This window comes from Hylobates moloch, unplaced genomic scaffold (genome assembly GCF_009828535.3).
Source record: "Hylobates moloch isolate HMO894 unplaced genomic scaffold, HMol_V3 SCAFFOLD_6, whole genome shotgun sequence".
In the NCBI taxonomy this organism is placed as follows: Eukaryota; Metazoa; Chordata; class Mammalia; order Primates; family Hylobatidae; genus Hylobates; species Hylobates moloch.
The window spans coordinates 126,896,033-126,913,186 of NW_026652281.1; the positions used below are offsets into that span (position 1 = coordinate 126,896,033).

The 17,154-nt window shown below is 49.2% G+C and overlaps 1 protein-coding gene across 5 annotated transcripts in view; it reads left to right on the forward strand.

Moving 5' to 3' along the window:
• The window catches only part of PPARGC1B (PPARG coactivator 1 beta), a 127,577-nt gene that overhangs the window by 82,498 nt on the left and 27,925 nt on the right, over window positions 1–17,154 (forward strand). For all 5 annotated transcript variants that reach the window (XM_058440025.1, XM_032158332.2, XM_032158331.2 and 2 more), the window contains 3 exons: window positions 5,407–5,580; window positions 11,647–11,859; window positions 15,723–15,839. In XM_058440025.1, the coding sequence (XP_058296008.1) occupies window positions 5,407–5,580; window positions 11,647–11,859; window positions 15,723–15,839 (504 nt within the window). The remainder of the gene's footprint in view (window positions 1–5,406; window positions 5,581–11,646; window positions 11,860–15,722; window positions 15,840–17,154) is intronic.

Consider the following 17,154-nt stretch of genomic DNA (forward strand, 5'->3'; position numbering starts at 1 on the left):
GACTTGGGCCATTCCCAACCCTTGCCTGAAGCTCCATTTCCCCACCTGCAGATGGGAATAAATGGTCTTGAATGTTCCTTCTCACTTTCAGAAGCAGGATGATGGATGAGGGTCCTGGCTTCATAGGGAGAGAAGAGACTTGGGTTTGAATCCCAGCTTCACCCTTTTGGGACCCTGGGTGTTATGGGTTGAATTGTATCCTCTCAAAAAAGGTGTGCTGAAGCCCTAAACCCCCAATGCCTCAGAATGTGACCTCCTTGGAGCTAGGGTCTTCACAGAGATAATCAAGTTAAAATGAGGTCATTAGGGTGGGCCCTCATCCAGTGTGGCTAGTGTCCTTATCAAAAGGGGGAACTGGGGCACAGAGACAGACACGCATAGAGGGAAGAAAACATGAAAAAACAAGGAGAAAATGGTCATCTACAAGCCAAGGAGAAAGGCCTGGAACAGACTCTCAGAAGAAACCATTCCTGCAGACACCCTAATCTCAGACTTCTGATGTTTAAGCTGCCGCCCGGTTGTGGTCTTTTGTTATGGAAGCCCTAGCAACCTACTTTATTTATTTACTTACTTACTTACAATTTATTTATTTATTTGAGACTGAGTCTTGCTCTGTTGCCCAGGCTGGAGTGCAGTGGCATGATCTCTGCTCACTGCAATCTTTGCCATCCATGCCTCAGCCTCCTGAGTAGCTGGGATTACAGGCACCCGCTGCCACACCTAGCTAATTTTTGTATTTTTAGTAGAAATGCAGTTTTACCATGTTGGCCAGGCTGGTCTCAAACTCCTGACTTCAAGTGATCTGCCCGCCTCGGCCTCCCAAAGTGCTGGGATTACAGGCGTGAGCCACCACGTCTGCCCCTAGCAACCTAATTTAAATGACTTGCTGACATGGGGACGGTAGCACCCACCCTGCTAGGTTGATTTAAGACTGATGAGAGCATGTATAGAAGGCACTTAGCATGGGCCTTGGCATCTAATAAGGGCTCCATAATAGCAGTGGCTGTTAGTTTGTGCTTCGACCTCCCAGCTCCACTGGCAGGGCCTGTGGAAAGCTCCTGGGACAGGACAAGAAGGCCTTAATTCAGACCTTTCAAAAAGAACTAGGCCACTTGAAGCGCTCCTTCAGAAGCCTCTCTAAATATGGAGATGGCCAGAGAAATCACTATTAATGTGGTGCTTAATGGTTTTTAGCTAGAGAGTGGTCTTAGCCTAATTGACAAGGCCGCGAAGCTGAGGTTTCTTTGTTTTTATGTGCTGGGTACACTTTAAGTATGTTGAGCTGCTATGGGCAATCAATAAGTGCAGTCATCACAGCCATTTTATGGACATTTTATAAAGGAGGTGGTATGGTTTTGAGGGAAGGACACTCACTGGATGACCCCGAACAAATCCATTATCCTCTTTGGGTCTCAGTTTCCATATTTGCAAAGTGAAGGAGATAGACCAGCTAGGTCGGGAGTTCTTAAGCTAGTTCTATGAAGTTCTAAAAGTTAAGTGTACATTTTGTGCACATACCTGCATCTTGTGGGGAAAAATGTCCATAGCTTTTGTCTGGTTTTTGAAGGGACCTCTGCCTCCCAGATTGTTCACCATGACTTACCTGGACAACTCTTAGAGCTGCGGGTTCCTGGCTAGTCTGGGATTCTGGGACTCTGGTTCTAAAGCTGTTTCTAAGAAGCAAGCCCTACAAAGATGGCTGCTCTGAGTTACTGGAGAGAGGGAGATCTGGAACATAGAGCTCGCCCGAGACCTTATTGCTGGGGGCTTTGCTGGCCTCGGAGGCCCCAGCTGCCTAGCAACCCGTGTCTCTGCTTTTGGCCCTCCCTTCTGTCCCACAGTCCCTAGATGGTGTCTGAGAGGTACCTCCCCAACCCACCACCTGTCCCCTCCTGGATGGCTACAACAGCTGTTAAACCATCTCCCTGCTTCTATGCCAGTCCTATCCCCATCACACTTGGGGTAAAACCCAAATGCTTTCCAATCCCTTCCTGATCCAGCCTCCACCAGCCTTTCTAGTGTCATCTCTTCCCATTTCCTCCATCCCCCACCCCGGTCACCAAGCTGCAGCCTCACTGACCTCAACGCCTTGTGCCTTGGGCTTGGTCCCCACGGGGATCTTTGCCTCTGACGGTCCTTCTGCCTGCAATGCTCTTCCCACCTCTTCCTCTACCTGGCTGCTGCTTCAAGAAGTTTTTCCTGACTTTCCATCTGATTTAGATTCTGGGCTGGGCACAGTGGCTGACACCTGTAATCCCAGTACTTTGTGGGGCTGAGGCGGGATGAGACAAGCCTGGGCAACATAGAGAGACCCCATCTGTACAAAAAGTTAAAAAAGAAAAATTAGCCAGGTGTGGTGGTGCACACCTGTAGTCTCAGCTACTTAGGAAGCTGAGGTTGAAGGATTGCTTGAACTTAAGAGGTTGAGGCTACAGTGAGTCGTGATCAAGCCATGTTGTATTGTAGCTTGGGCAACAGAGCAGGAGCCTGTCTCTAAACATAAAGAAGGTAAAAAGATAGATTTTGCTTCCTGTTATCTTCCATCAGTGCACCTTGTTTGTTTCTTCTTCATAGCACTCACTCAGTCTAGAATGAAATATTTACATGTTTTCTTCCCTCACTAAGATGTCAACTCACGGAGGAAGGAGCTGAGTCTTATATAACACAGTGCCTGGCTCATAGTAGCATTGAGCATGCCCACTAGAATGGTTAAAATAAAGTGACCGACAATACCAAGTGTTGGAGAGGGTGCAGAAGAATTGAACTCATACAGCTGATGGGAGTGTACAAAGTGAGTGTTCTCTCATTGTGGAAAACAGTTTTCTGTTTTATAAACTTACACACACACTTGCCATATGGCCCAACAGTTTCACTCCTAGGTATTTACCCAAGAGAAGTAAAGACATATGTCCAAACAAGACTTGTATGCAAGTATTGCAGACTTACTAGAAATGGCCCAAAACAGGAAACAAACCAATTATCCATGTAGAACAGGACCACGGCTGCATCCCCACAGTCTGCTTGGGCTCGAAGGAGAAAGAAGCTCCCAAGAGGCAGCCGAGAGAATCCACCTGAGTTCCCGCAGCAGGGGCAGCCACTGAGTGCTGGTGATTTGTAGTTGGGGGGCATGACAGTTGGGCTTGTGGGGAGAGGGGTACCCAGAGATTGAAGAAGCACCTGTGTCCCTCTCATCTTCAGATTCCCAATCAGGTTCAGAAGTGTTCTGCTCTTCTCTGGAGAGTCACGATTTAGAATCACATGTTTTGTTTGTGTGATTATTTGTTTAATGTCATCCTTCCCCACCCACCATCACAGTGCCTGCCTCAGAGTGAGTGGGCTCTCAATAATGAGGATTGTGGAATACATGTGGATTGGAGAAAGAATGGGCAGGTGGTGGGCAGGGTGGTAGGGCCATGCTCCCAGAGACAGCCTTGCTGGGCTCCTTGCTGCCTGCTTGAGGGCAGGGGACCGGCCGCTTGAGAGGACCTGGGCCTGTTGCCACTTGTGTAGGCAGGATTCTTACAAAACGCCAATTAAGACATTTGACCCAAATTTGGATAAAAGCCTTTTTCCTGTGTCAAGTTGAGCTAATAATATACATTTATTCATAATTTATGAGGCCTAGTAAGTGGGAACAATTAAGGAAAAGGTCTGGGGAAAACCTGTTTCTCTTAAGTGTCACATATGCCTCTTTTTGTTCTCCGAGACAGTTCCCGCTCCTCTCTGCCTACCATGAAATACCATTGTTTTATCATTATTATTATCATTATTTGTTACATTACTCTTAGCTGACATTTATTGAGCAGTTACTAGGCCAGGCTATAACGACATTGCCTCTTTTAATCTTAACATATAAGGCAGATATTGTTGTTGTCCACGTTTTACAGATGAAGGGACTTGCCCAAAGTCCACAGCTGGTGAATGTGGATCTCAACTCACTTCTGCCAGGCCCCAGGGCCAACAGAACATCACCAGGCCATTCTGTTTCTGTGTCAGCCCCCCAACTCAGGCTATTTCTGAATCTGTAGGGCAGTTCTTCTATTGGTAACCATTAAACTTGGGAGACCAGAGTGAGAAATTGATTGCCTTCTGATTCAGTAGCTCTGGGATTAGGCCTGAGAATTTATATTATTTCCAATATACCAGGTTTCCAGGTGATTCTGGTGCTGCCCATCTGGGACTACACTTTGAGAACCACTGATTCAGGCAATGCTGTTATCAGAGTCACCTGTGGCTCCCTTCTCCCCCACTCACTGCTGTTAGGTGGGTTTATGACCATCTAGATCTTTTCCTGTGTGTTTGCATACATGCTATCCTACATAGAGAAATATACGGCTTGATTTTTACTTTCTTTACACATGTGGGGTTATATTTTACATGCTGATATTCTACAACTTTGTTTTTTATTTAATGTGTCTTGGAGAACACACAGATCTTCCTCATTCTTTTCAACAGCACTGTAGTATTTCATGGTATGGGTGTTTTTTTGTTTGTTTGATTTTCATTTTTTTGAGACAGTTTCCATCTGTCACCCAGGCTGGAGTGCAGTGGCGTGATCTCAGCTCACTGCAACGTCTGCCTCCCGGGCTCAAGCAATTCTCATGCCTCAGTCTCCCAAGTTACTGAGATTACAGGCATGCGCCACCACCCCTGGCTAATTTGTGTATTTTTAGTAAAGACGGGGTTTCGCCATGTTGGCCAGGCTGGTCGTGAACCCCTGGCCTCGAATGATCCACCCACCTCGGCCTCTCAAAGTGTTGGGATTACAGGCGTGAGTCACCATGCCCGGCCCATGATAGGGGTGTTTTATGGCTTTATTTACATATTGTCTACTGATTGGTGTTCCATCATATATTATATCATATATGTAATTTTATGTTCATCATATATCATATATGTAATTTTAGACCTTACATATATTCCTGTAAAATTCCTGGGAACATGAATGGGTGTTTCTCCAGAACCTAGTAGTCACACAATACTGTCAGTCATTATTATTGCTGTTTTTTGTTTCATTATTAATATAGAGGCATCGTTAGCTTCAAGAAGTCCACTTATAAGTGGGGACATATATGTAAAGGATTAGCTCCTCTATTTACAGTCTCTAATGAAGTTTTCAACGAAACAGTTCTGGTAACAGGAGGACAGAGATGTATGTGGGCAGGGCCTTGAGGGATATGTGGGAGTGGAGAGGGGAGAGCAGCAGGGGGTTTTGTACTGCTGGGGCCTAGCTTAGCTACCAGAAGATTCAACCAAGGGGTGGAGCTGATCTTTCCATTTCTTGGTCATTTGGCAAAATTGGGCCTTGGCCACGGGTCCAGATTGAATGCATCATTATTGAGAGGGCTCCTGCTTGGTCTAGCCAGCCTCAGCTCTGATCCACCTCTTTCCTTCCTGTCTCCTCAGGGTGGAGGGTCCGGGGAGGAGCAACTCTATGCTGACTTTCCAGAACTCGACCTCTCCCAGCTGGATGCCAGTGACTTCGACTCGGCCACCTGCTTTGGGGAGCTGCAGTGGTGCCCAGAGAACTCAGAGACTGAACCCAACCAGTACAGCCCCGATGACTCCGAGCTCTTCCAGGTATGCCCTCTCCAGTCTCTCCTTCTCCCACCCTGCCAGGCCTCTCTGTCCTCAAAATCCCGGCTCTGCCCTGCTCTGCCTTCTCCTGCACTTGCTCATGCAGAGAAATCTTCTCACCCACCAAAGCTGTTGGGCCCCGGTTTCTCATGCTGGATCGGCCCCTGATCTGGCACAGCTCACATGCCTCACCTGGCCCTTGCTGTTTCACCTCCGGAAAGTAAGGGTGAGATGAACTGCTCTCTAGGCCTCCCGAGCAGAACCAAGCCCCTTTGTGTGCCACAGAGGTACAAGTCCTCTGTTCCCTACATTATCTCATCCAATCCTCATCCCCACCCTGCAAGACAGGGTCCAGTATTTTCCCATTTTACAGATAAGGAAAATGAGGCTTGGAAAAGTTAAGTCATGTGCCTAGGGCAATTAACCTAGTCAGAAGCTGAACTGGATTCAAACCCAGTCTTCTTGCCTCCAGAGCCGGGACCTTATGACCATGATGATATCATAATGAGATGACTGGCATTTATTGAGCAGCTGTTCTGTGGGAGGGCTGTCCCTGTTTGTGTATATTAATTCATTTAAATTTCTTAACAACTCTCAGTTGTAAATACAATTATCTCCCTTTTTCAGCTGGAGCCTAGAGGTTCTTTAATAAGAGGCAGTGCCAAGAACCACTATGCATGTGCCTCTCCCAGCCCTGTGTGCTCCAGCGCCCAGCCTCAGGGGCATGTAATGGCTAGCATTTCCTGTAAGAAGGCCTCTTACGGAATAATATGATGTCTGGCGTTTGCTTCAGAAGAAAGCAAGCTCTGCATGGATTTGCATGTGTGGGTGGGAGTGTGCGGCCTAGAGGGTGATCGATGAAATTGGATTGGCCGTATTTAGCTGGGTGATGGACACATTCAGATTCATGATTCTTTTCTTGGAATTTTCTCCCTCATAAAGATTGGGGGCAGAAGCCATAGCTCCCTGTGCCTATCTGGCAATATAATAATAACAACAACAACAACAATAACATCGCGTGTGCTGAACACCAAGGTGTTGTGCCGCAAGCGTCCTGTCCAGGCGTCCTCCTGATGGATTTTGTCATCCTTCTAGAAACGTTTACTGAGCCCCCTATGTGTCAGGCACTGTGTTCATCCGAGGACTTTACAGTCTGTAAACATGTGAACAAACAGCAGTCACTTGTGATAAGGGCAGAAAGGAAATAGAGAAGGGACTGTGGACTGAGTGGTCGGGAAAGGCCTCTCTGAAGAAGAGAAGCTATCAGTTGTGTACTCCTAATAATCGGTTTTACAGACAAGGAAAGGGAAGCTCAGAAAGGTTGAGTAACTCGCCCAAGGTCAAACAGCTAGTAAGGATCCAGGCAAAGACTGTAATCTAGGAACCCACACCCCTCACTGCTACACTGAACCCCTTTGCCAACCCTGTGAGGAATTACCAGAACCAAACTGTAGTTCTAGCTCCAACCGGAGACCTCCATTTTCTTGCTTGACCAATGGGGACAATTCCTTTGCTATATTGCACCTTTCCTCTTAGGGGGCCAACTCCAGAAAATGCTTTTAGGTTGCAGAGAACTCATGAGTGAAAAGGGGTTTGGATGCTCCCTGAAGACCATCCCCACCGAGACTGTATAGGCCCCCCACCTACTCAGAGAATGGCCAGACCCACCAGTAAGCCTCCGATGAGGTCCTACTAATGCTTTCAGGCACAAGTAAGATTGGTACGGCCCCAGCCCTGCAAGGAAGACAGTCCTCACAGCTGGCCGAGCTCTGCCCTCCCAGCCCCTCTCCCCTTTGTGGGCTGCACACTCCACCAGCTCTCCTGAGACTAGGCTAGCTCTATCCATTGCTCACCGATGCACCCTCTGTGCATGTGACTGGGGCCTGTCCCCACCCCCTGCTCCCTGCCCGTCGGAAACTCTGAGTGTGGGCTGTGTCTGCATTGTGCATGGTTGTATTCCCAGGGCTCTGCACAGTGCCTGGCACTTTGTCAGGGCTTAACAGTCATCCACTGAATGAATCCTTCGACACGCAGCTCTCATGATGCCTCCTCCTAAGGCAGTTGGTCACTTAGTCCCTCTCATGGGCTCCCATCTCTTGCGCGCATGCGTGTCCTTCAGACTGCAAGGTCCTTGGGGACAAACAACACTTCATTCATCTCTGGGGCCCTTGCACATTGTAAGGACTCAATTCATAGGTGTTGAATGAAGGAACTGATTAAACTGACCCATTCCAAAAACCTTCAGCTGGGATCTAGGAGCCATAGGTTCTAGTCCCCCTTCTGGCACTAACTTGGACAGTTTCTTCATGGGACCAATGGGAATCACGGAGCCTTGCTGCCAGTGCCAAGCTCTGTTAACAATTAAATGGCACCATTGTTATGGAAACAAACTGGGAGAGTAGAGAACAAGCTACAGTTGCAAGGGTTGACAGCTCCTCAGGGACAGGGACATTGCCTTCCACTTCTCTGCTTGTCCCAAAGTCCTTAGGGTTGGGGCATGACAGGCCCTTAGTAAGTATTTCTAGAGTAAGGCAGGTGTTCTGTTGTTTTGTGACAGTTTGCCGTGTGTCCTTGGACGAGTAGCTCCCTTTGGTTGGGCCTCAGTTTTCCCATGTGAGGAATGAGGAAGGAACGTGGACAAATCAATCTGTTGAGGCTACAGGAGGAGAGTCCCTGGGTCTGGACCTACTCCCAGAAAAATGGGAGGGGGGGTGGCCAATTTCCTGGGTTTCTTGAACGTCAGTTTAAGCCCCATGGATAGTAGCGATCTCTGAATATTCTTTCTGCCCTGGTAGCCTACATTCTGTTCCGTGACGTTTCTTCAAGCCACTCTAGGTCCTCAAAATGAAGCCTTTTCCCTCAGATTTCTTGAAGGCTCCTTTTCCTCCTGCTTGAGATCAGCTCAGGAAGACTGGGGGTGGGGCTGAGTCTATTAATATCCCTTCCTCAGCTGATTAACTCTCCATTAATTTGCACTCTGTTTCTATGCTGAGCAGGGAGAGCCGAGCTAATGGGCCTGGGGAAGAGGAGAGGGGTGGCACAGCCCCCTGGGATGGACGGCTGGAGGAAGCAGTGGCCAGCGTGGGCAGGGATGGCTGCTCCTCCCAGTCAGGCTCAGAGCCTCCTGCCCCACCTGGCTGTTTCAGTGGAGTGGGGTGGGGAGAGGTGGGGAGAAGGGGAAGACTTTTGCTTTTACCCAAATTGATGGGTGCTTCTCGAGGTCTTTGCCATTTTGGACTCATTTCAGCACCGTGACCGGCACTCAGTGTTGGTAAGTAAGTCAGTGTTGGCTCTCTAAGTCCTGGGTTCTAGTCCTTAGTCCTACCCCTGACTCACTGTGTGACCTTGAAAGGTCTCTTTCCTGGGGCTTTATTCCTCGCCTGCCACCGCCCCCCCCCCCCCAAATAATGGCAGATAGGTTTCCTTGTGAGTGCCAACTGTGATTGATTGGCAGTTGTCACCTGAAGCCCTGCATCAGGAAAAATGCTGGCATGGAAGGAAGCGGCTGTTAGCGATACAGGGGAGCAGTAGCGTTTGCGCCACGCGTTTGAAATCTCTCTTCACTACGTGGTTCCTGAGAGCCCTTCCGGCTCTGATGTTTGTGATAATTCACAATATCTCTGGGCCCTTGGTACTCTCCCTGGGAAAGAGTGAGAATTCTCAGTTCATGCAGTGCTGATGATGTCATCTCTGAATGACTTCCCTCTAGAATCTGGTCTTTGAGACACTGAACTTAGCCTCCCGCCATTGTTCATTGTTTGGTTCATTCACTCTTTCATTAACTAAATCTGCCGTGGTGCCTCCCACGTCCCAGGCATTGAGCTTAGGGACCTAAGCACTCTACAAAGCGCTTTCATTACTGCTTCCAGACTTGGCCTTCTGGGAGCCCAGGGAGGAAGGCTGGCCAGGGATCATGTCTTCCCATTTCACAGGGAAAGGAGCAAGGCATAGAGGAGGGAAACGACTTGCCTAAGATCACCCTTTTGATGGCAGAACCCCAAGAGTGGTCGCTGAGCCCCAAGTTCCAGGATCTTAACTCTCTCCATCAAGCTGGACAGATGGTTCTGAGCTGGACAGGGTTGGAAGTCTGGCCTGAGGGTTGAAGGAGACTTGTGGGTAGGGGGTGGGGGCAGCCAATGAGCCCCCTTGCATTCTAAAGCCAGAGTCCTCGGACCCTGATCTACCCTCGGGCCTCCATCCCCAGGGCCTGGGTCAGGCCCAACCAAAATCTTCTTTTGACCTTTCTTTTATTCTTAGCTCTGTTCTAAAAATTACAAACGCGTTTGTTCTCTCCCCGTGTTCCCCCTTCGAACTTCTCAGCTGCTGCTCCGGCTGTAAGGCCTGGAACAGATTTAGTGCAGCCAAAAGGCCATCACGAGATGTGTATTTCAGATGAACTTCCTGCAGAAAGGATAAACAGACTGACCTGGGATGGGAAAGAGTGCCGGAGGAGGCATCATGTGACAGAATGTGCCTTCTGCCAGAACAGCCCGGGGACCAGGCCTTACTAAATGAGGCGCTCGGTGCCTCACCTAGAAGCCACGTGCTGTCCGCACCGGGCCTCTGGGCGTGGGGGCCTGTGTGCTGGGGGTGCACACGCTGACCCTCCTTATGGTTCATCTGTGCATGGGGGCACTCTTGCTGTCCAAGTCCTGGCTCTGGACGTTATTTGCTGTGTGACCCCTGACAAGTTGCTGAGCCTCCAGGAGCCTCTGTGTCCTCAACTGCAAAATGGAGATCAGAATCGTGCGCCCCTGGGCGAGGTTGCTCTGAGGCCTCCCTGAGCCTGACAGAGCCTTTCTACTCCTCTCTTCAGCCAAGCGCTGTGCTCCTGGCCTTTGATTGGGGTTTCCCTCTTCCTGGGTCTCCCCTCCTTAACGCTTTACCTGGCTGGTGTCTTTCAAGCCTACCTTTAAATATCAGCTGTTCAGAGGAGGCATCTGGGACCACCCTCAAGAGCCTGTAAGTCCTCACCACATTCTTTTTCTCCATCATGGCTTCCTTTTATTTTCTTCCTAGCCTTTCTCACGCTCTGAAATGATCTTGTTTGTTTGTTAGTTTTGTCCCATCCTCCACAGGAGGGTAAGCTCCATGGGAGCGGGGCATGTCAGTCTCCACGTGCTGTTTATCACCAGCGTCCAGCATGAAGCCAGGCACAGTGTAGCCACCGGGAAGGGAAGGAAGGGAGCAAAGAGTGCAGGGGGCAGTTACTACCACTGCCACCACCGTCATCATCATCATCGTCGTGGCAGAAATCGTGTAACAGTGGCAGCACTAGCAGTGGTAGTGGTAGTAGTCACAGTCATCACAGTAGCAGGTGCTTTTATTTTGTGCCAGGCACCATTTTCTAAGCATCTTACCTAAGTTTACTCATCTAGTCCTCAGCAGTAACCTTAGGAAATGTGTGCTGTGTGTTATCCCACTTGATAGATGAGAAAACTAACTTGCCTGAGGGCCCACAGTTGCTAAGTATGAGACCTGGGGTCCAGCCCCAGCTCCAGAGCCGGAGTGTTTAATCACCATAGTTGCTACCTCCTCAGGAGTGAATAAGGAGAGTAAGCTCTGGGAACCCACAGAGAAATGATAGCTGCCTCATCACTGCTGTGGTTATTATTGTCATGGTTGAACCCTGGAGCTTCTGGCCTTCACTCTGCCTGGACCCCAGGGTCTGAGGGGCTGCAACGGGTTGCTTCTACCAGTGTGGTAGGCCAGCCTCTGTCCTTGGTGGGGGAGGTAGGCGTCACTCAGGTGGACAGCCCTGTGCCCAGGTGTGTGATAAGCAGCAGAGCCCAGAGTGAGACTCCCAGGCAGGGCCCTTTCCATTATCACCTACTGCCTGTTCATAAAATTCTGGGATTCTTGGAGTCAATAACACATTTATTGGGCATCTGCTATGCCAGGAATACTGAGCAGCTCTGCTGGGGGGAGCAGAGGGGAGGATGTGGCAGGAGGGTGATGGTGGGCCAGCCGGCTGGGCAGAGCCGGTGTCCACCGTGGAGACTGAGTCTAAGGTGGTGACTAACCATCTCCCCATCTGCCTTTTTGGCCCTCCCGCCCTCCTCACTCCAGATTGACAGTGAGAATGAGGCCCTCCTGGCAGAGCTCACCAAGACCCTGGATGACATCCCTGAAGATGACGTGGGTCTGGCTGCCTTCCCAGCCCTGGATGGTGGAGACGCTCTATCATGCACCTCAGCTTCGCCTGCCCCCTCATCTGCGCCCCCCAGCCCTGCCCTGGAGAAGCCCTCGGCCCCAGCCCCTGAGGTGGACGAGCTCTCACTGGTGAGAACCTACTTACAGCAGAAGTGATGGTTGCAGCCTGGGACTAGGTTTCTGGTTCAGGGCATGGGGTGCAGAGCAATCCGCTCCAGCCCTGCAGGGGACTCCGTGCATCACTGGCAATATTGATCATAGCAGAGAGCGTGGGCTGAAGGTGGGAGACCCCCCGGGCTTAACCTTTCCCACCTAGACAGAGGGACTAACGACAGAGGCTTCACCTGCATTCTCTACGCTCTTTGGTACTCTAGGGATTGACCAAGTTATGTGTTAAATCCTTGAAATTATATGCAAAACATTTTCCTGAAGATTGCACACACATGGTAAAAATCCAGGTAGTAAAAGTGGACAGTTAAAAGCAAAACCTCCTTAGCCCTCTCTCTCTTGCTTTTTCCTGTCCCAGAGGTAACCATGGTTACTGATCTGTTATGTGACTTTCCTCTTCTACCTTTTAAAAGATTTTACTACAAAAGGGAGTCTACATTAGACAGGGCTCTGCACCTTGCTTTCACGGTTAACTGTGTGTCTTGGAAGCTCTTCCACATGGGCATGTAGAGCTCTGTTTCATTCTTTGTGTTGGCTGTGTAATGTTCCGTGGTAGGGTTTCACTGGTTCCCCTGTTGGGTATTTGTGTTGTTTCAACTCCTTCCTCATTACAAGCAGTGGCACAGTAACTGTTCTTATACAGGCCTTTGTGACATATAAATGGACAAATTCTTAAAAATGAAATTCCTAGGTCTATGGATCTGTGATTTTCCAGTTTAAGCAGATACTTCCAGATTGCCCTCCAAAGAGGTTGGACTGGTTTACACTTCCACCAGCAGAAGTTAAATGCTGTGTGAGTGTGTGCGGAATGTGGAAATGTGCACATGGAATAGCAGCTTTCTAGGGAGAAGATCAGATTTTATCAGATTTTCAAAGGAGTCTGGAACTCAGAAGTTACTGGAAACAGTTGCTCTCAATCCAGGCTGAGAGCACCCATAGCTGATCTGTCCTGGAGTGTGAAGTCTAGCTTTGCTCAGCCTGTCTTGGGCCCCTCCCTTGGTGCTGTGGCTCCTGGAGGCTGGCGGGACTCAGCTAGAAAATCAGAGCCTGTTGGAGCCGGGAGGGTTCTTAGGTTATGGAGAGTTTGAGCTAGAACGGCCCTTGGTGACCCTCAAGCCCAGCTCTGGAAAAACTGTGGCCCAGAATGGGGAGGGTATCTCCACAGCAAGTCAGTGTGCCAGCAAAGACTAGAACTCAGGTATTCACTCCTAGTCTAGGACCCTTTCCGTTCCTTCCCACTGCCTTCAAGTTCCCCAAAGCAGCGTGAAGCACCCACCATGCCAGGCACAGAGTATGTTCAGTCCCACATTATGGCTCCTGCTGAGAGGGGGTCCTGCCTCCTTTCAGACTGGAATCGAAGCACCTAGGTTTGAATCCCAGACCTGCCATTTAGTACTTGTATATCCCTTAGGCATACATCCTGAACCTCTCTAAGCCTCGGCTTCCTGATCTATCAAGTGGGGTTAATCATAGTGCCTATGTCAAAGGCTATTAGGAGGATTACAGCAGATAATACACATAAAGCACTTAGAACAGTGCCTGGCACATAGAGTTGCTCAGTAAATGTGAACTAATACTTCTGGTACAACCATTAGTGGTAACAAGCATTCTAGTGCCATTTCTGCACGGGGCCTTTGGAGAGGAACCAAACCTTAAAGAGGCAAAGCGCGACCCCTGCTGGTCAAAGGTTGTTTCCCTCGCATGCCTTAGATTACCTTCATTCCCTCCATGCTTATTGAGTGCCTCTGTTTCAGCCATTGTGCAAGGCACACAGGAAACAGACTTGCTGTTTAGACTCCCTGCATACCGATAGAGACCTGGAAGGGCCCTGAGGGGCCGGGCACAGTGGCTCATACCTGTAATCTCAACACTTGGGAGGCTGAGTGGGAGGATCCCTTAAAGCCAGGAGTTTGAGACCAGCCTGGGCAACATAGGAAGATCCATCTCTATGATTTTTTTTTTTTTTAATTAGCCCGATATGGTGGCACGTGCCTGTAGTCCCAGCTACTCTGGAGGCTGCGGTAGGAGGATTGCCTAAACCCAGGAGTGTGAGGCCTCAGTGAGCTAGGATCATGATACTGCATTCAAGCCTGGGTGACAGAGCAAGACCCCATCTCTTTAAAAGACAAAAAGCAAACAAACATAAAGGCCCTGAGAAGTCATCTGGACCTCAGGTTGGGCCATGGATCCCAGAGAGTCCAGCGATGGACTTGTAAGGACCTGTGGACCTCTGTGTGTCTGTGTGATTTTCTGAGGTCAGCAACTTCTGTTATATTCTTAGAGTCAAAAAAAGAGGTTTTAATCCAGCCATGTAGTCTCCCTGCCCCTGCTCATTATACCAATGGAGGAGTCAAGGCTCTCACAGTGCACCGGGCCCGAGCCAGGCTAGAATGAGGTCTCTTTCCCCCAGTCCTAGGATCCTTTCCCATTGAAAAAGTCACAAATATGTGGGTGCTGGTTTGGGGTGTAGGTGGGGTAGCCAGGATCCTGTGGCTCCTCAAGAGTGTGGAGCCTTTTCTCTGGCTCGTGGGCCTTTGGCATTCCTTGTTGGAGTGACTTGGGGTGGCACGTTTCCCAGGGAAACTCTCCTTGCTGTACTAAAATCTCATGATCGTTCTCAGTTTGTTCTCAAGCTTGGCTAGGATCTCCGGCGGAAAATCCAGATGTATTCAACTGCCTGCTCTCTCAGCTCAGGTACACTCTGTACCTGCCCTCAGGGTGCAGAAGCAGAAGAGCTTTTACAATTTTTATAGAAAAGAAAAAAAAGCCAAACAAGCTTAAGTGTAGTCTTCCACTTGTGTAAAAACAACAGGGTAGGGCTAGGCACAGTGGCTTACGCCTGTAATCTCAGCACTTTGGGAGGCCGAGGCGGGCAGATCGCTTAAGGTCAGGAGTTTGAGACCAGCCTGGCCAACATGGTAAAACCCCATCTCTATGAAAATACAAAAATTAGCTGGGTGTGGTGGCAGATGCCTGTAATCCCAGCTACTTGGGAGGCTGAGGCAGGAGAATCACTTGAACCCGGGGGGTGGAGGTTGCAGTGAGCCGAGATCCTGCCACTGCACTCCAGCCTGGGTGACAGAGACTGTGTCTCAAAAAAAACAAAACAAAACAACAGGGTGGGTTGGAGGTAATGACTACATACATATTCTTGTATAATGAAAGCCCGCCTCATGATAGGTTCACCGGAAAGTAGTTAGTGGAGTTGCCTGTAGGAGGGAGAAAGGGACTTTGGGCAAGAGAGAGACTTGCTTTTAATTGTCTGCCCTTTAGTATTTGTGATGTGTCTTTTTTTTTTTTTTTTAACCATTTACAAGTATTACCTTGCTTAATTTAAGAAATTAATTTTTAGAGGTAATATGAATAAACAAGAAGAACAAAAGGGAAATCAGCTAGAATCCCACACCGGAGAATCATTTTGGTACCTAACCTTCCAGATTGTGTGTGTGTGTGTGTGTGTGTGTGTGTGTGTGCACTCAGAATGTCCCAATAAAACTGTATCATAATATTTTAACAGTCGAATAGACAGACATTACCCAAGACTTGCTTGAGTTTTTTCAAAGTCATAGCTATTCCCTGGGGTTATTAACTCTGAAAAGGATTTGTATGTTATTAGGATACTTATGTGTGTTCAGGATTGTTAAGACAATCTGCCATCTGCACCTAGTATCTTGGAATCATCATCCCAGGTCATGGAATGCCCACCCTGTGTTCTCCCTGTGGTCCTGTGATGCCCAAGGTCAGTCCTGAGGGGCTGGCCATGCAGTCCATGTCCTCTGGCTGTGGCTGAGCCCCGGCTCCTGTCCTCTCTGCTTTTCCCTCAGCTGCAGAAGCTCCTCCTGGCCACATCCTACCCAACATCAAGCTCTGACATCCAGAAGGAAGGGACCGCCTGGCGCCAGGCAGGCCTCAGATCTAAAAGTCAACGGCCTTGTGTCAAGGTATTTCTTCACATGCCCCCAAATCTGCCACAGGTGTCCGTTGGGGCTGCAGCCTTCAGCTGTGGTGGAGGATAGCGAGTTCAGTCAACTTCCAATATCTCTTCCCGCTCCTCCCACAGCCCTTGTAGCTGGTGTCGTGGGCACTGCTTCTGGAGATCCAGCCTAGTTTAGGGTTTTCTAGAAGGAGCCCTGGACTTTCTCACACTTCAGTGTTCCAGACACTGGTAGATGTTAATGCAGGTTAGAGCAAGGATGAGGAAAGTGTGGCCAGCCTTCAGAGGACTGTATTCCAACAGTGTGACAGACCAAAACGCAAGATTGCGCTGGTTGTGGAGGCCACAGTAAATAGTTTGGATTTTTTTTTCCCCCCCCTCAGGGAGCCCATTGGAGAGTTTAAAGTTCTGTCATAGACATCCGGGGTCAAAGAACATCCCTTTTCCTCCTTGAGCCCCATCTTTCAAGCCTAACAAGGAGAGGTGTAACCGGTGTTTTTCAAGGGGTCCTGTCCTCAAAGGCTACACACAACCCCTCCTCTTCCTGGCCCTGGCCCCTCCTCCTGGGAACTGTTGCATATAATCCTACATCCTCAGAGGCAGAATCGGGTCCTCTCAGACAGCAGCTCAGTGTAGGAGCCTCTCCCTTGCTGGGGCTTCTCTGGGGAATGAGTCCCTATGCTCCCTCCCTATTTGTCCTGGCTGACCCTCCTGAAACAAAGGTCCACCCTCTCGTGCTTCATTCTGTTGAAGGGGCAGCAGCCACGCCCCATTGTGAGCCAGCTGTTTGCCTTCTGGGAGCCTAGGAAGCTCCCCAGAGAGGTGAGATGCATCTGACAGCCATTGCTAGAAAGTCCCAGCACAACGATGAGTCACACTTCAGGGGAAAGCCCCAGTGTGGACAAGCGGGGCAAATAAGACTGGAGAGGTTGGCTGGTGCGAGTGCAGAGGACCTCAGACACCCAGCCATGGAGCCTCCCCCTTTATCCTGTGGGCACTAGGAGCTACTGAATTTTTTGTTTTTTTAAACTTTATTGAAGTGCAATTTACATACATAAAAGCCACCTATTGTAAAAGTACAATTCTATGACTTTTAGTAAACTTATAGCCATGCAATTGTGACCATTATCCAGTTTTAGAACATATCCATCATTCAGGCTGGTCGCGGTGGCTCACGCCTGTAATCCCAGCACTTTGGGAGGCTGAGGCGGGAGGATCACTTGAGCTCAGGAGTTCAAGACCAGCCTGGCCAACATGGTGAAACCTTGTCTCTACTAAAAAATACAAAAAATTAGCCGGGTATGGTGATGCATGCCTGTAAT